The 23,678-nt window shown below is 50.4% G+C and overlaps 1 protein-coding gene across 2 annotated transcripts in view; it reads right to left on the bottom strand.

Moving 5' to 3' along the window:
* The window catches only part of ap2b1 (adaptor related protein complex 2 subunit beta 1), a 310,350-nt gene extending 292,625 nt beyond the window's left edge, over positions 1–17,725 (bottom strand). For both annotated transcript variants that reach the window (XM_072589357.1, XM_072589358.1), the window contains exons 1-3: positions 17,614–17,725; positions 5,134–5,191; positions 2,407–2,512 (exon numbers count right to left, since the gene is read on the bottom strand). In XM_072589357.1, the coding sequence (XP_072445458.1) occupies positions 2,407–2,512; positions 5,134–5,170 (143 nt within the window). In that variant the 5' untranslated portion in view covers positions 5,171–5,191; positions 17,614–17,725. The remainder of the gene's footprint in view (positions 1–2,406; positions 2,513–5,133; positions 5,192–17,613) is intronic.
* Between the last annotated feature and the right edge of the window lie 5,953 nt (positions 17,726–23,678).

Raw genomic sequence — 23,678 nt, 5'->3', positions numbered from 1 at the left:
GAGCCACTGGTTTTGGTTACTAAATAATAACTTGGCAATCCATATTGCTAGTGTTGTCAATAATAAATGCAAATTCGCTGCATGCTGCAGGTACTGGGTAGCTTCAGGTTACCTTATTGCAACATATTACAACACATGGTACTGGCAAGACACACGGATTCCAACCTGCCACAAAAACAGCACCACAGGAATCTGGAAAAATTCCCAATCACATCATCTGGAGCCACAAAGCAAACTCCCTTTCCACAGCACAGGAAAAATGGAAATATCCTTTTGTTAAATGTTTACACTTTGGTGAATATTTCATTTCAAGTTCATTAACTGCTATCCAGGGTGAAGTCTGGAAATAAAGAGCTAGCCGTGAAAATGCTTAATGACCAACAGATGACGAGAGGAGATCCTCAGGGGTCAGTGCTGGGCTAATTACTGTTTGTTATCTGTATCAACGATTTGGAAGAGAATGTACAAGGCATGATTAGTAAGTTTGCAGATGACACTAAAATAGGAGATATCGTGCACAGTGAGGAAGGTTGTCAGATATTGCAGTAGAGCCTTGGTCGACTGGAGAAATGGGCCGAGAAATATCTATATTAAACTCTGTTTGCTAAGTGTGAGGTCTTGCATTTTGGAAAGTCAAATCGAGGTAAGAGTTTCATGGTAAACGGTAGGGCTTAAGGAGTTTATTGGAATAGAGGGACCTTGGAGTTCAGGTGCACACTTCTCTGAGACAAGGCAGCGAAGAAGGCTTTTGGCACACTGGCCTTCAACAGTTTAGAAGTTGGGAAGTTGCGTTGCAGTTGTACAGGATATTGGTGAGGCTGCATTTGGAGTATTGTGCTCAGTTTTGGTCACCTTGCTATAGGAAGGATGTTATTAAACTGGAAAGAGTGCAGAAGGAATTTGCAAGGATGTTGCCAGGTCTCAACGGTCCAATTAAAAAGGAGAGGTTGAACAAGCTAGGACTTTTTTCGTTAGTAAGAGAATGAGGGACAAACTTATAAAGGCATATAAGATCATGAGAGGCATGGATAGGGTGAATGCACTCAGCCTTTTACCCAGAGTTGGGGAATCGAGAACTAGAGGGCATCAGTTTAAGGTTAGAGAGGAAAGAATAAAAGGGAACCTGAGGGGCAACTTTTTTTACACAGAAAGTGGTATGCATATGGAATGAGCTGCCAGCAGAAGTGGTTGAGGTGGGTGTATAAACAACATTTAAAAGGCTTTTGGACAAATACACGGATAGGAAAGGTTTAGAAGGATATAGGCCAAGTGCAGGGAAATAGGGTTAGCACAGACAGATGTTTTGGTTGGCATGGACCAGTTTGGGCCAAAGGGCCTGTCTCCGTGCTGTAGGACTCCATGAGGTTCAGTGAGGTTCATCTTGGAAAGAAACTTGCTACGACTGCACCATCTAGTCTTACACTTGACTCCAGTCCAACAGAAAAGGGGGCTGACACTTAACTGTCCTGTGACAAGGACTAACAAGCTAATCAGCTGTGTCAAAGACCTTCCAGCAAGTCAGAAATGTGGCCCGTCGCCACCTTCTCAAGGCAACCACGGGGTAGAAATAAATGCCAGCAACACCAACATCCCTATAATTAATAATGAATCTACTTGAATTGAGACAAAGAACATTTTTATCATACATTTCAGAACTTAATAATCACTCCAGTTCCTTCTATCCAGCCCAAAAATGATCCTCAACCATCAATCTCAGATCGCTTTTTGAGAAGTGTATGGTGTCAAAACAACTGAAAACAAACCTTCCAGCTCAATGAGCAACCTTACACCCAGAACCTGAGCTACAAATCTTCTTAAAACTCACTATTTAATTTCTGTTTTCAGTTATATCCTTGGCGATGATATCTGTTATTCTTAAAATCTGGTTAGAATTGGACAATTGAGGGTGAAATATTTTAATTTCACTCTGTTGCAAATCCAGTGTTAGTAAGTCTGATTTGGTCTGACTTGCTATCCCTGTGTCATAACACAGGGATAGCATCGTGGGATGGAAAGCTAACACTTCAGGTTGACGACCAATTAGAATGTGTAATTTTAAATGATTTTCAATTTTTATTTGATGTAATTTCAATTGCAGCTTTCCCAGTAGTTCCACCACCCTTCCCATTCCCTACCAATTCCTGCTTTTCCTTTCCTTGAATAGCCATTTCTAACACTAGCAGGACTGAGGAGCCAGGTGGAGGAGACACCAGGCTACTCAAACAGCAGTATTAGGCACAGCATAATTTCTAGATTTGAGTGTAAATCAGTTCCCTACAAGTTATGGTGCTCAATAGCATCTTCAATGCTCACCATTACTGGGATTGCAAGATACAGGCCACAATATCCACCATGGTTAGAGAGAGAAACCTTCAGAGGTAAATGTTGATTATTCCACATTCTTACCTCACATCCTTGCCAACTGTCATTGCAGCAATGACTTTCTTAACTGCTTCTTTTCTTTTCTCTTTCTTTTCATTATTCAGTTCAGCCTTCAATTCGAATATCTCTCCTGGAATGTTTAAAAACAAAAGTGGACAAGATTAAGCAGAATATCATGTGCCATAGATGCAGCAGAAAGTTCTTTCACTTTGTTTCTCAACCTTTTATTCCTTCTCCCCAAGTTCACTGGATCCACAATGATCACTAAACCACTGGTACCAAGACCATTATTCACACAAATTGTAATAGACTGTTGAATCTTGGAACCAATCTTCCCTTACTCCATCATCAACCAACCTCTCTATTATCCTGCCACAGTCCCTGGACAATGACCAGGAACTGGAATCCGGAATGCTGTTTTTTGGGTATTCACTGTCCTCTATTCAATAAAAGGTGATGGAACGCAGGAGGCTACAGGTCAGTTAGCTTAGCATTTGTCATAGGGAAAATTGGATACATTCAAGGTCAATCAGGCAAAATCAACATGATTTTGTCCAAGGGAAATCATATTTGAACAGTCTATTGGAGTTCTTCGTGAAGGGAATGTGCACCATGAATAAACTGAAAAATATGAAGTATGATCTTGATAGGGTAGTGAATCTTGCCTCTTATGGGAGAATCTAGGACTAGGGGTCACTGTTTAAAAATGAGGGGCTGCCAATTCAAAATAGACATGAGGCAATTTTTTTTCAGAGCTTCAAGAGTCTTTGGAATTCTCTTTCTGAAAAGGTGGTGGGATCATAGTCCTTGAATATTTTTCAGACAAAGGTAAACAGACTCTTATTAAGCAAGGATTGAACATTATCAGGTGTATGCAAGAACATGGATTTCATTTTACAATCAGATCAATGATCTTACTGCGACAGTGCAGCAATCTTGAGGAGCTCCTAATTCACATGTTCGGATGGAGCTGTAGAACACTTACTATCTCCGAAAGCCAATGTCAACCTCCTCAACACAGGCCAATGGTAAAACTTAATAGTTCAATACAATGTCATATGGCATATTTTTATCAGGAAATGCAAAAAATAAACAAATTGTGTGTTTTCCCATCTCACCCATTGACAAGAGCAAATGCACCATGGATTAAGGCACCACTAGCAAATACTGGGTACCATAAAACAGACAAGCTCATGGTAATACTAAGAATCTGGTTGCATAAATTCCTAAACCAAAATGAGTTAGCAGAAATGTACTTGGGTTTGCTGCTGAAGAGTCCAAAAATCAGCATAAAAGTTCCTGGTACACTGAAGAAAAAGATATTCACTACAGTGGAATTTATCTGGTGAGCACAAGGGCTCACATTCACAATAACTAATCCATCCACGAGCTGAGCTCCTTGCTTGTATCAAATTAAATCTTGATGAATTTTAAGTCATGGAGTCATAGAGATGTACAGCATGGAAACATACCCTTCGGCCCAACCCGTCCATTCCAACCAGATATCCCAACCCAATCTAGTCCCACCTGCCACCATCCAGCCCATATCCCTCCAAACCCTTCCTATTCATAGACCCATCCAAATGCCTCTTAAATGTTGCAATTGTACCAGCCTCCACCACTTCCTCCGGCAGCTCATTCCATACACGTAACACCCTCTGCATGAAAAAGTTGCCCCTTAGGTCTCTTTTATATCTTTCCCCTCTCACCCTAAACCTATGCCCTCTAGTTCTAGACTCCCTGACCCCAGGGAAAAGACTTTGTCTATTTATCCTATCCATGCCCCTCAATTTTATAAACCTCTATAAGGTCACCCCTCAGCCTCCGACGCTCCAGGGAAAACAGCCCCAGCCTGTTCAGCCTCTCCCTTTAGCTCAAATCCTCCAACCCTGTCAACATCTTTGTACATCTTTTCTGAACCCTTTCAAGTTTCACAACATCTTTCCAATAGGAAGGAGACCAGAATTGCACACAATATTCCAACAGTGGCCTAACCAATGTCCTGTACAAGCTGCAACATGACCTCCCAACTCCTGTACTCAATACTCTGACCAATAAAGGACAGCATACCAAACACCTTCTTCACTATCCTATCTACCTGTGACTCTACTTTCAAGGAGCTATGAACCTGCATTCCAAGGTCTCTTTGTTCAGCAACACTCCCTAGGACCTTACCATTAAGTGTATAAGTCCTGCTAAGATTTGCTTTCCCAAAATGCAGCACCTCGCATTTATCTGAATTAAACTCCATCTGCCACTTCTCAGCCCATTGGCCCATCTTACTATAAAAACCCTGTATACTTTAGACTTGGTCAAATTCTACCTTTCAGGGCATTTATTCATCACAATTTTCTACTTCATGGCCAGAAACTGTTGCACAGCACTAGTGTTTATACACAGTGCATATTCAGTGTTACAGCACTGCAGATTCAAACACTTCAACGCATTTTTTTTTCCCTTCTGCATACACCACTGCTGCATTGAGCAGAGGAACTTGGCAGAAAGCAACCACAACACCCACTTCTGTTGGCTCACGCCTCGGATTCTCTTTTGTCTTCCCAACAGTTCTGCTGATAATGGAAAGAAGATCATTGTGTCAAGCCTATAATCTGAGCTTTAGTTTCCCAAAGTGCAATACTGGATAGTCACACAACTTAAAACACCGTAAACTTCAGTAAGCTTCAGGGTTTTGCCAGGTTGCACGTGCAGTCACAATAAACAATCAAGAAGAAATCACACCAAAAAACCCACCTTTTTTATTAGTGGTGAAATACTTCGAGTCGGTCATGGTGCCAATATTTTAAGCTTCCTGCAAAAGAGTAAAGAATTTAGAAAATTCTGTTTCTTTTTCTTTTTGAGACAAGAGCAGAAAATGAATTAGTAACTGCATCAATAGTTCAAGTGAGCATTAACACCAGACAGCATTACTGTAGTCTCAGGAACACTGCTGCTTGGTTTTCATAGATAGCTGAGAAAACACTTCTTCAGTCAGTGAATCTATTTTAGCTTTTTTGTTGAAGGCTTATGTCTGGAGACTAACGTTTGGCAACGAATAAAAAACAGATCTAATCATCATCATCACATTGCTGTTCATGGGAACTTGTTGCCACATTTCTGATATTACAACAGTAACTACTGTCAACAATAACTCATTGAATACAGTCACTTTGAGACAATGAGGCTGTAAAAAAACACCATATAAATTTAAGTTATTTCTTTTCACTGCAATGAAATCCAAACCAGAACAATCCAAACAGAACAGTTCAGCAAAACACAACTCTAAAATTTTCAATGCACCTTGTAAAGACTATAAACATGGTTTGTCAGAACTGAAAATTTTGCATTTGCAATCGATGCAATGGGTGGGTGAGAGAATCTCTCATTAGAAGTTAAGGCAACAGTACCACTTGGAGGCTTATCACCAAGCTAATTCTCCTAAAAGTGTCCTCGGAGCATTTTGACACAAACTCAGGATACTGGAATTGAGAGGAAAAATAATTCCATAACTCCACACTGATACCGTTCACTTGAGTGAGAAATAAACTCTTCAGAAGCCGCAAGTTTTTTTTCTAACCGTCCAAAATAATGTGTGAAGAGTCGAATTTAAAAGAACTGCAATGAGTCAGTCAACAGCAAGCTGCTGCAGCTGTTAATTTGTCAAAGTTGTAAAAATGTGATATTTTCTTCACAGGCTGGCTGTGAGAAACCAACAAACAAAGAACGAGCATCACATGCCCAAAGAGCTAATGGAATCAGAATCAAATTATTTCCTTATTCCCAATATCGTTTCTGGAGTAGAGTTTGTTGTCCAGAGTATATTCCCATGTTAATTAACTCATTGGAGGGCATTTTAATTAAATGAAAAAAAAATGTTAAGGATTGAAATATTAACATATTGATATAACCCAGAAAGCAGGCAATTCAGGAGAGAACTCCAGTCTAATCTTAACAAAAGCTGATATAAAAAGGTGGCTTTTCAAAACATGGTGGCTTAGTGGTTAGCACTGCTGCCTCACAGCACCAGGGTCTCAGGTTCGATTCTAGCCTCGGGTGACTGTCTGTGTGGAGTTTGCACATTCTCCCAGTGTCTGCGTGGGTTTTCTCCGGGTGCTCGGGGGAGGGGGGTTCTTCCCACAATCCAAAGATGGGGGGGGGGGGGGTGGTTTGTGGGAGCACTTTGCATTCAGGAGCATAGTGTTAGGTGCATTAGTCAGAGGGGAAACGGGTCTGGGTGGGTTGCTCTTCAGAGGGTCGGTGTGGACTGGTTGGGCCAAAGGGCCTGTTTTCACACTGGAGGGAATCTAACCTAAACTGCAACTTGTACAGAGTAAGAAATGATGCCTAGCTCCTGACTACAACACGACTGCTGTTCTGCACTCCGTCTGGCTCTTGGCTGGGCAGGGGGGGGGGGGGGGGGGGGGGGGGCAGCTGTAGTGATTTGTTTCTTTTCCTCACTGTTTCCTGAAACATCCTCTAATATCTTTGGTCCCTTGTTCTCTTGCCTAGGAAAACGGTGGCGCTATTCCTCAGCTGGCCCTGAGTCATACTTGATTCTACATTGTCACTTTGTTCACATCCATACGCTGTCAGATTTCTTCATGTTTCTTTTCCGGTTCAATTTAGTCCCAGGATGAGGATGACAAGACTGAATTTATTGCTCAGACCTAGTTCTCCTGGGAGGGTAATGCTTGGCTAGCAATTATCATGATAGCTGGCTAGATTGCTGAATAACTTGAGGGAACATTAACAGTCAACAATGGAGTGGGGAGAGTTAAGTAGACTAAACCTAGAGGTAAGATGGACAGATAGTAACCCTGAAGGACAAGGTGAAAGATGAAGGAACACTGCTCTAAGGATCGTATTAATATCGAAAGACTAGTAAGTCAGGACAGCAAACTTAAACCCTGGGGATATGTGTTCCAATCCATCACAGCAGCTTTCAGAATGTAAACTCAAGGCAACCATTGAAAGTTAGTCCCAGGAAAGTGGTTGACTTTGAAATGAAATGACCTCGCAAGGCACTCAGTCCAAGGGCAAGAAGCAATGGCCAAGTGCTGGCCTTACCAGCAACACCCACATCCCATAAAAGGTTGTTCATACAACAAAAGATTAGCTTTCATCTTTTAGCCTAGAACAGAGGTGATACAAGGAGACACAAATATGATATGTGGCAAGGTTAGAGTAGGAAGCTCTCTTCAATCCACAGCTGGAGTTTAAAGCTATGTATAAAACGGGATCCAGTGAGGGGTAGGCACACTGATCCTGTGCTCATATGGAGGACAACATGAATATGGAATGGTCGAGTTGGGCCTGGTTCTGTTGCAATTTCTACACAAGTCATTTTCCAAGAAGCAGAAAGTTTGTGACATGCTACTTTGAGGAGGCGTACAGACAAAAGTACTTTCATTGTTTATAAGGGAGGTGCTTGCCAATGTAAAATACAAGCTAGCCAATCCCCGTGAAAGCTTCAAAAACATAACCAAGCTCAGCTACAGGATCTCAGAACCAAAACTACATCCTGCTGCAGAGCAAACCAGGATACCCAGTTCTGCCAAATGAAATGCTGCAGCTAGGCTGGGAGAATGTCAACCCATATTCAGCAAAACCACAGGCTGCAAAAAGCCTTTTCTTTCAACTGAAACAATGAGAGGCCTCATGTTCACCATGCCTCTCTCAAGCCGATACCAGGCCTGTGCAGACTCTGAACCCAGTGTCACACTCATTCAAATACAACACGCTGGATGCACTACTGTTCACTGATCAGGAGGAAGAACAGGTGTTCAATTTCATAATGGGACAATTACTACATTCCCCCTAACCTTTTCAATATACTTCACAAAACTCCTACCCTCTTTCCAATTTAGCTTTATCCCCTTAATCTTTGTGTCCTACTTTCTACTGATTTACCATTGCTCCCTCTTACAAAACCTCTCAGGGCATTAAATCATCTGGAGAAAAATAACAAGTACTTTCATCAAAATGAAAGATCTAGTTAATTCTACATTGCAAACAGCTCCCACCAGTTACACCCTACCTTGACATTGTTATATTTCCTAGAGAAACCAACATCATTCTGAAGGAAATTCCAACTTCCAGCTGAAAGAATGCCAGGTTTCAGGTTTTCAGACACACAAGATAACAAATAAATAAAAACATCAATGAGACATCATTTATGTCATCAAATTTTAGTCTGAACTGTAGAATATTTCCTTCCTACTTTGAATACACACCCACACTCACTTCATAGACATAGTTTACACCTTTCAAGCTCAATTCTACCAGAGCAAGCCAAAGTGATTCTTAGCTTCAGTGACCTTAATTCTATCCATTTCCTTTCGCAGTCTGATAACTTTTAACCACAGAACTGTCTTCCATGATGAATTTTTCTAGCAATCCTCTGGCTCAAGCTTTTTCCAGCCTAGTTTTAAATCCTCATGAATTTGGTCTGTTCAATCCAACCAATAGCTCCAACCTGCACGGTAAACCACAGAAACTTGCTCTCTCTCATCCTGGCAGACTGACTTAGGTCTGCTAGCTCCAGAGCTATCTGAGAAACCCTCCTCTCTCAAAGTCTACCTACATGGCAATATGAATCACCATGACTTTGCATTCAGGTAGAATTACTAACCAGCTAACCTTTAAAACCCCAACTCCAACTTGAAACTAACTAAACTGCGAAACTAACATATTTAATACTTCGCACAAACTTGGAGACCTCGAGTCTATTCACTGTCACTGCAGATGTTCTACGCCATTGTCTAAAAGTCTGAATCCCTTGTACCTTCTTCACAGTAAAACTCCCTTGACCTCTCTTTAATAATCAAAGTAGCTAGGCTAACTGTAATCAGAATTCAGGTCAGGTCAAATGACCCCCATTTCATTTTCACCTAAATTAAAAATACAATCCCAAATTCTTATAAAATCTTAATTCCAACATTATACTCAAAATATTTGTATACAAATAAGGAATAGTAGCACAAGATGTTCAGACTGACAAGCCTGCTCTATCATTCAATAAAAGCATGTCTGATCTTTTACCATAGCTACAAGTTCCTACACGAACCCCCATATGCCTTAATTCCTTGAGTATTCAAGAAGAAAATCCATCAGTCACTGACAGAGCATCCACAGCTCCAGGCACAGAAATTTCAAATATTCAAAACCCTTTTAGTGAAGAAATGTATTATCTCAATTCTAAAGTTTTCACCAAACATAGATAATAGCCAAAGACCAATTCTGAATCTATTACCCTGTCAAGCCCAGACTCAAGCCAATGTTTGCGCAGACAATAATTCAACCACGGAAAATTAGATATATCTGACTGTCACAACTCATGGAAATCCTCCTGACAATAGCTTCTGATGTCTCATCATTATTGTCACCATCAATTATCAGGATACTGGAGAAACTAAACACTGCAGAATTTACCAATAACATATGGACATGCTTGCTGCTTTCAGTCCAAGAGGGAGATATTCTATTTATCCCTTGCTTGGTTTGTTAGCTTCCTCACTCACTAAAGTTAGTTCAATAACATGATTTTACTACAATATTGACAATTATAGGCTCATTTTGTTTTCATTATTTTGCTGTACACTGCTACTGACGGAATTATGTATATCACAGGGACCTCTGAATTCTTGCCACAATTCGACAGGGTTGAAATTTGCTGTCACAGAAACCATGCCTCCCCCAAACATCAGAAAGGTTTGCACTCTTTCAGAAGCAATCATTCTCAACACTGGAAACCACTGCACACTCACTAACGCAGTCCTAAACAGAAACAATCTCACCTCGAGTCACACAGCAGCTCATCAGCAACATACACATCATTATCCTAGTAACAGCTTAAAGCCAAGATTTCAATAAACAGAACATATCTGTTTCCAGGCTGTCAAAGGTAAAAATGGGACAGGATGTTAAGATGCTCAATCTAAATTTCCTCAAAAAACTCAGCAGGCAGAAATCATTACTCAATTTACAAAATATATCAATAAGATACACTGCTTACAAGAATGACAAGCAAATTTTCTGCCTAATTATCATATTCTTTAAAAAGATATGATCCCAGCACATGTTGTAGCCAAACATTTTGTCACCTTTGAACCTCAATGTAAATTATTGGTCATTTGGGTACAAAAGTACAAAAGATGTATATTACCCATGGAACTACATCCCAGCAAGGAGTCAACACCCACAGGAGACAAGGGAAAGAAAAGGAATCAAAATTCAAGATGAGGAGATAGAGTAAACAAAACTCAAATAATGCTGTTTAATATTCAGCATTTTTTTAGGTCTTTCTTTTCCTGCCCTATCCAAGAAACATGTTGAAATGTTCTTGATGGCAACAGGATTATATAAAGGCAGAGGTTATTTCACACATTGATACTGCAAAATATCTATCACTCTGAACTCAGCCAGTTTCACGGGTGACAGTCCTAAAATCATCAATACTTATTACAAGACAGCAGCAACGGCAGGGGAGGAAGTGTTCGGGCTCTGTGCTTGTATGTTCCTGCTCACCTGGCCAGCTGCATTCTTCTTTGTTCTTTTTGTTTTGTTTCTTTATTTCTTCAGTTTTCTTTTGTATCAAAGTTCACTTTTTCTTCTTTTCTGCAGCTGCAGAGGAGGAAGGTGGTTACCAGGATCCGCTGTGGCAGTGAGGTGGATCCAGACATCCATTTCTCGTGGCCATGGCTTTATCAAAGGCTTCATCATAGTGGGTCTGATCTGTTCCTCCATGCAGCATGGTGGTTCAGGTTCGTTCCTTGTGGCTGTGGAAGAAATGTGGCAGCTTCATGTGGCAACTGAAGTGGCGATGGCTTCAGCGTCAGCACCTTGGTGGGTCCACTCTGTCCCTTCGTGCTATGGTGCAATGCAGTGGCTTCAAAGTTGGCAACGCAGTGGGTCTGGTCTGGAAATCCTTGCTTTGGTGGCCTCAGGGGCAACTTTGGCAGTGGAGTCCTGTAGCCACTCCATAAACCCAGATTGCCATGGGGGAAGCAAAAGATGAACTTTGTCCTAACTTTGTCTCAATTAGTTCTTTTATAACTTCTGTAATTAACATGGCACCAAATTGTGGCGACTTATACACATTCTCAATGTATTTTCATAAATACAAGTGACAATAAATTGCTATTCTATACTATTCTAATACTTCAGCTGACATGCTCATTCCTGGTGCAAGTGAGAAAGGTTAAATATACAGTCGACTTTTTTAATGCAGTTCAATTAGACAATTCTAAAATGAACTTCTATCATAATGTTTTACCAAAGTGATGTAATTACACTAAAAGGTGTGTCATTCTAATAAGTGAACATCTGGGCATCTCACGTACAACAAGTTGTGGTCTTGTTCTTGGGATTGGTTTTCTGAAGATATTAACTTCCCAAGCATCTTGACCAAGTGGTCATTTGCAATGAGTGTCTGTGAACTATTCAACAATGGAAGCTGTCATGGCCCAGTCCAATTTCCAGTCAGAGCAATAAGAATGGGACCTTGGAGAGTTGATCGTTTGTGGATTTCTCCCTTGACCACAGAATGTGCCCAGTCCAAATGCCCGTCCTGTCTGAAACCAGTTCAATAATCCAACTCAGGATCTTTAGTTATGCTTGGTTCCTCAAAGTATCAGCACTTTAAAAATGGAAGGCTTTAGTTTTAAATTTTCCAATCAACCCGTTTGTATAGTTTGTATGTTGGTATACCTCTATGGAGTAGCCAGGCCTCTTCAGTCCAAGGAATCCAAAGTAGACAGGCAGGAGGCTGGAAGAACACAGCAATGACGCAGCATCAGAAGGTGGGGAAGTCGAAGTTTCGGGTGTAACCCTTCCTCAGGTCAGTCTTGAAGAAGGTTACATCCGAAACGTCAACTTTACCACCTCCTGATGCTGCCTCATTGCTGTGTTCTTCCAGCCTCCTGTCTGTCTACTCTTGGGTCCAGGGTCAAGGACACTACCACTTTGTGACAAGAGGAGCTTCCATTGGTTTGTTTTATAATATTTTCCTGATCAACCTGCTTGAAGATGTTATTATCCACCTCAGGACCAGGTGAGACTTGAGTCAGGCCTCCTGGTTCAGAGTTAGGAACACTTCCACTGACGTTGCTTTTAATTCTCTGACCTGAGTTTATTTCTTTTAGTGTGGGGGGAAATTGGGTAACTCAACAGATTTCAGTTGCAGATTATGGGATGCTTTAAAAAGGCAAGAAATTGTTCAATAATTAACACTGGCATTAAATAATTTTGTACAATGGACCAAAGCAACTTTAATTGCCATCTGCGATTACAGGGCTCACCCACTACAGTACTGTGGGCTGTAGACTTTCACATTTGACCTCTGGGGTAACCTGATCAGCTTTGGTTGCCAAATACAGAGGAACCTCCTTTACCCAACCGTGGGGGGTGTTGGGAAAGTTATTCAGGTGGGGAAGTGAGGTGGAGAAGTGGTTCAGAGGGTGTAGGGTGGGGCAGTTATGAGGGGAATGGGGAAGTGATTCCAGGGGTATGGGAGTTGGAGAGGTGATTGGGGTGGGGGTAGCGGGTGGGGGTGGCGGGTGGGGGAAGCGATTGGGGGTGGCGGGTGGGGGAAGCGATTGGGGGTGGCGGGTGGGGGAAGCGATTGGGGGTGGGGGTGGGGGAAGCGATTGGGGGTGGGGGTGGGGGAAGCGATTGGGGGTGGGGGAAGCGATTGGGGGTGGGGGTGGGGGAAGCGATTGGGGGTGGGGGTGGGGGAAGCGATTGGGGGTGGGGGAAGCGATTGGGGGTGGGGGTAGCGATTGGGGGTGGGGGTAGCGATTGGGGGTGGGGGTAGCGATTGGGGGTGGGGGTAGCGATTGGGGGTGGGGAAGTTATTGGGGGGGTGGGGGAAGTGTTGGAGATGGTAGTTGGAGAAGTAATTGCGGGGATAGGGAATGACGGGATGGGGGGGATGGCGGGATGGGGGGGATGACGGGGATGACGGGATGGGGGGGGGGGATGACGGGATGGGGGGGTGGGGATGACGGGATGGGGGGGTGGGGATGACGGGATGGGGGGGGTGGGGATGACGGGATGGGGGGGGTGGGGATGACGGGATGGGGGGGGTGGGGATGACGGGATGGGGGGGGTGGGGATGACGGGATGGGGGGGGTGGGGATGACGGGATGGGGGGGTGGGGATGACGGGATGGGGGGGGTGGGGATGACGGGATGGGGGGGGGTGGGGATGACGGGATGGGGGGGGTGGGGATGACGGGATGGGGGGGGTGGGGATGACGGGATGGGGGGGGTGGGGATGACGGGATGGGGGGGTGGGGATGACGGGATGGGGGGGGTGGGGATGACGGGATGGGGGGGTGGGGATGACGGGATGGGGGGGGTGGGGATGACGGGATGGGGGGGTGGGGATGACGGGATGGGGGGGGTGGGGATGACGGGATGGGGGGGGGGGGGGGGGAGGACGGGATGGTGGGGGGGGGGGGGGAGGACGGGATGGTGGGGGGGGGGGGGAGGACGGGATGGTGGGGGGGGGGGTGGGGGGTGGACGGGATGGGGGGGGGGATGACGGATTGGGGGGGATGACGGGGTTGGGGGGGATGACGGGGTTGGGGGGGGGGGAAACGGGATGGGGGGGGGATGACGGGATGGGGGGGGGGATGACGGGATGGGGGGGGGATGACGGGATGGGGGGGGGGATGACGGGATGGGGGGGGGGATGACGGGATGGGGGGGGGATGACGGGATGGGGGGGGGATGACGGGATGGGGGGGGCGATGACGGGATGGGCGGGGGATGACGGGATGGGGGGGGATGACGAAATGGGGGGGGATGACGAAATGGGGGGGGGGGGATGACGAAATGGGGGGGGGGGGATGACGAGATGGGGGGGGGATGACGAGATGGGGGGGGATGACGAGATGGGGGGGGGATGACGAGATGGGGGGGGGATGACGAGATGGGGGGGGGATGACGAGATGGGGGGGGGATGACGAGATGGGGGGGGGATGACGAGATGGGGGGGGGGGGATGACGGGATGGGGGGGAATGACGGGATGGGGGGGGAATGACGGGTTGGGGGGGGGGAATGACGGGATGGGGGGGGGAATGACGGGATGGGGGGGGGAATGACGGGATGGGGGGGGGAATGACGGGATGGGGGGGGGAATGACGGGATGGGGGGGGGAATGACGGGATGGGGGGGGGGAATGACGGGATGGGGGGGGGGAATGACGGGATGGGGGGGGGAATGACGGGATGGGGGGGGGAATGACGGGATGGGGGGGGGAATGACGGGATGGGGGGGGGAATGACGGGATGGGGGGGGGAATGACGGGATGGGGGGGGGGAATGACGGGATGGGGGGGGGAATGACGGGATGGGGGGGGGAATGACGGGATGGGGGGGGGAATGACGGGATGGGGGGGGAATGACGGGATGGGGGGGGGAATGACGGGATGGGGGGGGGAATGACGGGATGGGGGGGGGAATGACGGGATGGGGGGGGGAATGACGGGATGGGGGGGGGAATGACGGGATGGGGGGGGGGAATGACGGGATGGGGGGGGGAATGACGGGATGGGGGGGGAATGACGGGATGGGGGGGGTGAATGACGGGATGGGGGGGGGAATGACGGGATGGGGGGGAATGACGGGATGGGGGGGGAATGACGGGATGGGGGGGAATGCCGGGATGGGGGGGAATGACGGGATGGGGGGGAATGACGGGATGGGGGGGAATGACGGGATGGGGGGGGAATGACGGGATGGGGGGGGAATGACGGGATGGGGGGGGATGACGGGATGGGGGGGAATGACGGGATGGGGGGGGAATGACGGGATGGGGGGGGAATGACGGGATGGGGGGGAATGACGGGATGGGGGGGGAATGACGGGATGGGGGGGGAATGACGGGATGGGGGAGAGTGATTGCGGTAGGAGATGGGGCAGTGATGGGGAGGTGAAGTGATTGAGGTGGTGAGGAAGTGTCGGGGGTGAAGGGATGGGGAAGTGATGGGGATGTGGAGATGGGGTGGTGAAGTGATTGCAGAGAGGGTGACGTGATGGGGGGGGATGAAGTGATGGGGGGGAGGGGGAAGTGTTGGGGTGGGGAGGGAAAAGTGTTGGGGTGGGGGAGGGAAAAGTGTTGGGGGTGGGGGAGGGAAAAGTGTTGGGGGTGGGGGAGGAAAAGTGTTGGGGGGTGGGGGAGGGAAAAGTGTTGGGGGTGGGGGAGGGAAAAGTGTTGGGGGTGGGGGAGGGAAAAGTGTTGGGGGTGGGGGAGGAAAAGTGGTGGGGGTTGGGGGTGGGGGGTGTTGGGGGGTGGGGGGGTTGGGGGGTGGGGGTGGGGTGTTGGGGGTTGGGGGGTGGGGGGGGTGGGGGGGTGGGGGTGTTGGGGGTGGAGGTGCTGGGGGGTGTTGGGGGTGGTGGGGGGTGGGGTGTTGGGGTGCTGGGGGGTGTTGGGGGTGTTGGGGGGTGTTGGGGGTGGGGGTGGGGGTGTTGGGGGTTGGGGGGGTGGGGGTGTTGGGGGGGTGGGGGTGTGTTGGGGGGTGGGGGTGGGGTGTTGGGGGGGTGGGGGGTGGGGGGGTGGGGTGTTGGGGGGTTGGGGGTTGGGGGTTGGGGGGGTGGGGGGGGGGGGTGGGGGTGTTGGGGGGTGGGGGTGTTGGGGGGGGGTGTTGGGGGTGGAGGTGGGGGGTGGGGGTGGGGTGTTGGGGGGTGGGGGTGGGGTGTTGGGAGGTGGGGTGTTGGGGTGTTGGGTGTTGGGGGTGTTGGGGGGTGGGGGTGTTGGGGGTGGAGGTGGGGGTGGGGAGGTGGGGTGTTGGGTGTTGGGGGGTGTTGGGGGGTGGGGTGGGGTGTTGGGGGGTGGGGTGGGGGTGTTGGGGGGTGGGGGTGGGGGTGTTGGGGGGTGGGGGTGTTGGGGGGTTGGGGGGTGGGGGTGTTGGGGGTGGGGGTGTTGGGGGTGGGGGTGTTGGGGTGTTGGGGGGTGGGGTGTTGGGGGGTGGGGGTGGGGTGTTGGGGGTGGGGGTGTTGGGGGGTGGGGGTGTTGGGGGGTGGGGGTGTTGGGGGGTGGGGTGTTGGGGGGTGGGGTGTTGGGGGGTGGGGGTGTGGGGGGTGGGGGTGTTGGGGGGCGGGGTGTTGGGGGCGGGGGTGTTGGGGGGTGGGGGTGTTGGGGGGTGGGGGTGTTGGGGGGTGGGGGTGTTGGGGGGTGGGGGTGGGGTGTTGGGGGGTGCGGGTGTTGGGGGGTGGGGTGTTGGGGGGTGGGTGTTGGGGGGTGGGGTGTTGGGGGGTGGGGTGTTGGGGGGGTGGGGGTGGGGGTGTTGGGGGTGGGGTGGGGGTGTTGGGGGGTGGGGGTGGGGGTGTTGGGGGGTGGGGGTGTGGGGGGTGCGGGTGTTGGGGGTGGGAGTGTTGGGGGGTGGGAGTGTTGGGGGGTGGGGGTGGGGGTGTTGGGGGTGCGGGTGTTGGGGGGTGGGGTGTTGGGGGGTGGGGGTGCGGGTGTTGGGGGGTGGAGGTGTTGGGGGTGGGGTGTTGGGAGGTGGGGGTGTTGGGGTGTTGGGGGGTGGGGGTGTTGGGGGGTGGGGGTGTTGGGGGGTGGGGGTGTTGGGGGGTGGGGGTGTTGGGGGGTGGGGGTGTTGGGGGGTGGAGGTGGGGGGTGGAGGTGGGGGTGGGGTGTTGGGGGGTGGGGTGTTGGGGGGTGGGGTGTTGGGGGGTGGGGTGTTGGGGGGTGGGGTGTTGGGGGGTGGAGGTGGGGGGGTGGGGTGTTGGGGGGTGGAGGTGGGGGGTGGGGTGTTGGGGGGGTGGGGTGTTGGGGGGGTGGGGTGTTGGGGGTGGAGGTGGGGGTGGGGTGTTGGGGGGTGGGGTGTTGGGGGGTGGAGGTGGGGGGTGGAGGTGGGGGGTGGGGTGTTGGGGGGTGGGGTGTTGGGGGGTGGGGGGTGGGTGTTGGGAGGTGGAGGTGTTGGGGGATGGGGTGTTGGGAGGTGGGGATGGGGTGTTGGGGGGTGGGGTGTTGGGGGGTGGGGTGTTGGGGGGTGGGGGTGGGGTGTTGGGGGGTGGGGTGTTGGGGGGGGGTGTTGGGGGGTGGGGGTGGGGTGTTGGGGGGTGGGGAGTGAGTGAGATGTCGGTGTGAAATGGCCGGGACCGGGTCTGGGAGGGAGACGGGATGAAGGTGCAGGCGGCGGGCAGGGTCTGTGGGGAAAGAGCGAGGCCTGAAGACAGCAGCTGCACAGAGGGAGAGAGACGGGGATATAAAGATAAAGAGACCAACCTGCGAGGATCCCGAGATGAACCGGGGAAATGGAGAGAGCGGAGATGGAGCCACCCAGAGAGGGAGAGGCGCTGTGTTCCCGGAAACACGGTCCGGGCAGGACCGGCCGGATGTGGGCGGGGGAACAGTGGGAGGAACGGACAGAGTGAGAGGGGAATGTGTGCACCCTCAGGGAGTGACCCCTCACTGACCCACAGTCCCCCTCAGGGAGTGACCCCTCACTGACCCACAGACCCCTTCAGGGAGTGATCCCTCATTGACCCACAGTCCCCCTCAGGGAGTGATCCCTCACTGACCCACAGTCCCCTTCAGGGAGTGATCCCTCATTGACCCACAGTCCCCCTCAGGGAGTGATCCTCACTGACCCACAGTCCCCCTCAGGGAGCGATCCCTCACTGATCCACAGTCCCCCTCAGGGAGTGATCCCCCACTGATCCACAGTCCCCCTCAGGGAGTGATCCCTCATTGACCCACAGTCCCCCCTCAGGGAGTGATCCCTCATTGACCCACAGACCCACAGTCCCCCTCAGGGAGCGATCCCTCACTGATCCACAGTCCCCCTCAGGGAGTGATCCCTCACTGACCCACAGACCCCCTCAGGGAGTGATCCCTCACTGACCCACAGTCCCCCTCAGGGAGTGATCCCTCACTGACCCACAGTCCCCCTCAGGGAGTGATCCCTCACTGCCCCACAGTCCCCCTCAGGGAGTGATCCCTCACTGCCCCACAGTCCCCCTCAGGGTGTGATCCCTCACTGCCCCACAGTCCCCCTCAGGGAGTGATCCCTCACTGACCCACAGTCCCCCTCAGGGAGTGATCCCTCACTGACCCACAGTCCCCCTCAGGGAGTGATCCCTCACTGACCCACAGTCCCCCTCAGGGAGTGATCCCTCACTGACCCACAGACCCCCTCAGGGAGTGATCCCTCACTGACCCACAGACCCCCTCAGAGAGTGATCCCTCACTGCCCCACAGTCCCCTTCAGGGAGTGATCCCTCACTGACCCACAGTCCCCCTCAGGGAGTGATCCCTCATTGACCCACAGTCCCCTTCAGGGAGTGATCCCTCACTGCCCCACAGTCCCCCTCAGGGAGTGATCCCTCATTGACCCACAGACCCCCTCAGGGAGTGATCCCTCACTGACCCACAGTCCCCCTTAGAGAGTGATCCCTCATTGACCCACAGTCCCCTTCAGGGAGTGATCCCTCACTGCCCCACAGTCCCCCTCAGGGAGTGATCCCTCATTGACCCACAGACCCCCTCAGGGAGTGATCCCTCACTGCCCCACAGTCCCCTTCAGGGAGTGATCCCTCATTGACCCACAGTCCCCCTCAGGGAGTGATCCCTCACTGCCCCACAGTCCCCCTCAGGGAGTGACCCCTCACTGACCCACAGTCCCCCTTAGAGAGTGATCCCTCATTGACCCACAGTCCCCCTCAGGGAGTGATCCCTCATTGACCCACAGTCCCCCTCAGGGAGTGATCCCTCACTGACCCACAGTCCCCCTCAGGGTGTGATCCCTCACTGACCCACAGTCCCCCTCAGGGAGTGATCCCTCACTGCCCCACAGTCCCCCTCAGGGTGTGATCCCTCATTGACCCACAGTCCCCCTCAGGGAGTGATCCCTCACTGACCCACAGTCCCCCTTAGAGAGTGATCCCTCATTGACCCACAGTCCCCTTCAGGGAGTGATCCCTCACTGACCCACAGACCCACAGTCCCCCTCAGGGAGTGATCCCTCACTGATCCACAGTCCCCCTCAGGGTGTGATCCCTCATTGACCCACAGTCCCCCTCAGGGAGTGATCCCTCATTGACCCACAGACCCACAGTCCCCCTCAGGGAGCGATCCCTCACTGATCCACAGTCCCCCTCAGGGAGTGATCCCTCACTGACCCACAGACCCCCTCAGGGAGTGATCCCCCACTGATCCACAGTCCCCCTCAGGGAGTGATCCCTCATTGACCCACAGTCCCCCTCAGGGAGTGATCCCTCATTGACCAACAGACCCACAGTCCCCCTCAGGGAGCGATCCCTCACTGACCCACAGACCCCCTCAGGGAGTGATCCCTCACTGACCCACAGACCCCCTCAGGGAGTGATCCCCCACTGACCCACAGACCCCCTCAGGGAGTGATCCCTCACTGACCCACAGTCCCCCTCAGGGAGTGATCCCTCACTGACCCACAGTCCCCCTCAGGGAGTGATCCCTCACTGACCCACAGTCCCCCTCAGGGAGTGATCCCTCACTGCCCCACAGTCCCCCTCAGGGTGTGATCCCTCACTGCCCCACAGTCCCCCGTCAGGGAGTGATCCCTCACTGACCCACAGTCCCCCTCAGGGAGTGATCCCTCACTGACCCACAGTCCCCCTCAGGGAGTGATCCCTCATTGACCCACAGACCCCCTCAGGGAGTGATCCCTCATTGACCCACAGTCCCCCTCAGGGAGTGATCCCTCACTGACCCACAGTCCCCCTCAGGGAGTGATCCCTCACTGCCCCACAGTCCCCCTCAGGGAGTGATCCCTCACTGACCCACAGTCCCCCTCAGGGAGTGATCCCTCACTGCCCCACTCTCCCCCTCAGGGAGTGATCCCTCACTGCCCCACAGTCCCCCTCAGGGAGTGATCCCTCACTGACCCACAGTCCCCCTCAGGGAGTGATCCCTCACTGCCCCACAGTCCCCCTCAGGGAGTGATCCCTCATTGACCCACAGACCCACAGTCCCCCTCAGGGAGTGATCCCTCATTGACCCACAGTCCCCCTCAGGGAGTGATCCCTCATTGACCCACAGACCCACAGTCCCCCTCAGGGAGTGATCCCTCACTGCCCCACAGTCCCGCTCAGGGAGTGATGCCTCACTGACCCACAGACCCCCTCAGGGAGTGATCCCTCACTGACCCACAGTCCCCCGCAGGGAGTGATCCCTCACTGACCCACAGACCCCCTCAGGGAGTGATCCCTCACTGCCCCACAGACCCCCTCAGGGTGTGATCCCTCACTGCCCCACAGTCCCCTTCAGGGAGTGATCCCTCACTGACCCACAGTCCCCCTCAGGGAGTGATCACTCATTGACCCACACTCCCCCTCAGGGAGTGATCCCTCACTGACCCACCGTCCCCCTCAGGGAGTGATCCCTCACTGACCCACAGTCCCCCTCAGGGAGTGATCCCTCACTGACCCACAGTCCCCCTCAGGGAGTGATCCCTCACTGACCCACAGACCCCCTCAGGGAGTGATCACTCATTGACCCACACTCCCCCTCAGGGAGTGATCCCTCATTGACCCACAGACCCCCTCAGGGAGTGATCCCTCATTGACCCACAGTCCCCCTCAGGGAGTGATCCCTCACTGACCCACAGACCCCCTCAGAGAGTGATCCTTATCAGCAAATTTGCTAATGTTGATATCTTTTATATCAACAAATTTGATATCTTCTATATCATTAATATATATTGTAAAAAGCTGCGTTCCCAGCACTGATCCCTGCGGTACCCCACTGGTCACTGCCTGCCATTCCGAAAGGGAGCCATTTATCACTACTCTTTGTTTCCTGTCAGCCAACCAATTTTCAATCCAAGTCAGTACTTTGCCCCCAATACCACGTGCCCTAATTTTGCTCACTCATCTCCTTTGTGGGACTTTATCAAAGGTTTTCTGAAAGTCCAGGTACACTACATCCACTGGATCTCCTTGTCCATCTTCAGAGTTACATCCTCAAAAAATTCCAGAAGATTAGTCAAGCATGATTTCCCCTTCATAAATCCATGCTGACTCTGACCTATCCTGTTACTGCTATCCAGATGTGTCATAATTTCATCCTATATAATTGACTCCAGCATCTTTCCCACCACTGTGGGGCAGACACTGAGCACTGATCCCCCTCAGGGAGTGGATTCTTAGAACAGCTGGTGCTGGAGCCCCCCAGGGAGAAGGCAATCCTGGATCTGGATTGTGCAATGAACTAGCATTGATCAGGGACCTCAAAGTGAAGGAGCCATTAGGAGATAGTAACCATAATACAATAAGCTTCAATCTGCAATTTGCGAGGGAGAGGGTACAATCGGTAGTGACAATATTTCAGTTGAATAAAGGGAACTATGGAGCTATGAGGGAGGAGCTGGCCATAGTTCAATGGTGCAATACCTTAGCAGGGATGACAGTGGAGGAACAATGGCAGATATTTCTGGGTATAATGCAGAAGATGCAGTATCAGTTCATTCCAAAAAGGAAGAAAGATCCTATGAGGAGGCAGGGGTGGCCGTGGCTGACGAGGGAAGTTAAGAAACATAGAAAGTCAAAAGAGAAAAAGTATAACATAGCAAAGATGAGTGGGAAAACGGAGGACTGGGAAGCTTTTAAAGAACAACAGAGGATTACTAAGAAGGAAATACACAGAGAAAAAATGAGGTACAAAGGTAAACTGGCCAAAAATATAAAGGAGGATAGTAAAAGCTTTTTTAGGTATGTGAAAGGGAAAAAAATGGTTAGGACTAAAATTGGGCCCTTGAAGACAGAAACAGGGGAATATATTACGGGGAACAAAGAAATGGCAGAAGAGTTGAATTGGTACTTCAGATCTGTGTTCACTGGGGAAGACATAAGCAATCTCCCAGAGGTAACAGTGGCTGAAGGACCTGAACTGAAGGGAATTTATATTTGCCAGGAATTGGTGTTGGAGAGACTGTTAGGTCTGAAAGCTGATAAGTCCCTAGAGCCTGATGGTCAATATCCCAGGGTACTGAAGGAGGTGGCTCTAACATCGTGGATGCGTTGGTGATTATTTTCCAGAGTTCGATAGATTCAGGATCAGTTCCTGTGGATTGGAAGGTGGCTAATGTTGTACCACTTTTTCAGAAAGGTGGGAGAGAGAAAGCAGGAAATTATAGACCAGTTAGTCTGACCTCAGTGGTGGGAAAGATGCTGGAGTCTATTATAAAGGATGAAATTACGACACATCTGGATAGTAGTAACAGGATAGGTCAGAGTCAGCATGGATTTATGAAGGGGAAATCATGCTTGACTAATCTTCTGGAATGTTTTGAGGATATAACTCTGAAGATGGACAAGGGAGATGCAGTGAATGTAGTGTACCTGGACTTGCAGAAAGCCTTTGATAATGTCCCACATAGGAGGTTAGTGAGCAAAATTAGGGCGCATGGTATTGGGGGCAAAGTACTAACTTGGATTGAAAATTGGTTGGCTGACAGGAAACAAAGAGTAGTGATAAATGGCTCCCTTTCGGAATGGCAGATGGTGACCAGTGGGGCACCGCAGGGATCAGTGCTGGGACTGCAGCTTTTTACAATATACATTAATGATATAGAAGATGGTGTTAATAGTAACATTAGCAAATTTGCTGATGATACAAAGCTGGGTGGCAGGGTGAAATATGAGGAGGATGTTAGGAGATTACAGGGTGACCTGGACAGGCTAGGTGAGTGGACAGATGCATGGCCAATGCAGTTTAATGTGGATAAGTGTATGGTTATGCACTTTGGTGGCAAGAACAGGAAGGCAGATTACTACCTCAATGGAATCAATTTAGGTAAAGGGGCAGCACAGAGAGATCTGGGTGTTCTTGTACACCAGTCAATGAAGGCAAGCATGCAGGTACAGCAGGTAGTGAAGAAAGCTAATAGCATGCTGGCCTTCATAACAAGAGGAATTGAGTATAGAAGCAAAGAGGTTCTACTGCAGCTTTACAGGACCCTGGTGAGACCGCACCTGGAATATTGTGTGCAGTTCTGGTCTCCAAATTTGAGGAAAGACATTCTGGTTATTGACAGACTGCAGCGAAGGTTCACGAGGTCAATTCCTGAAATGGCGGGACTATCTTATGTTGAAAGATTGGAGCGACTGGGCTTGTATACTCTTGAGTTTAGAAGACTGAGAGGTGATCTGATTGAGACATATAAGATTATTAAAGGATTGGACACTCTGGAGACAGGAAACATGTTTCCGCTGATGGGTGAGTCCCAAACCAGAGGACACAGCTTAAAAATAAGGGATAGGCCATTTAGGACAGAGATGAGGAGAAACGTCTTCACCCAGAGAGTGGTGGCT

This window comes from Chiloscyllium punctatum, chromosome 19, assembly GCF_047496795.1.
Source record: "Chiloscyllium punctatum isolate Juve2018m chromosome 19, sChiPun1.3, whole genome shotgun sequence".
NCBI classification, from domain to species: Eukaryota; Metazoa; Chordata; class Chondrichthyes; order Orectolobiformes; family Hemiscylliidae; genus Chiloscyllium; species Chiloscyllium punctatum.
Note: the sequence above shows the minus strand (reverse complement) of the source record. Positions and strands in the feature narration are given on the sequence as shown.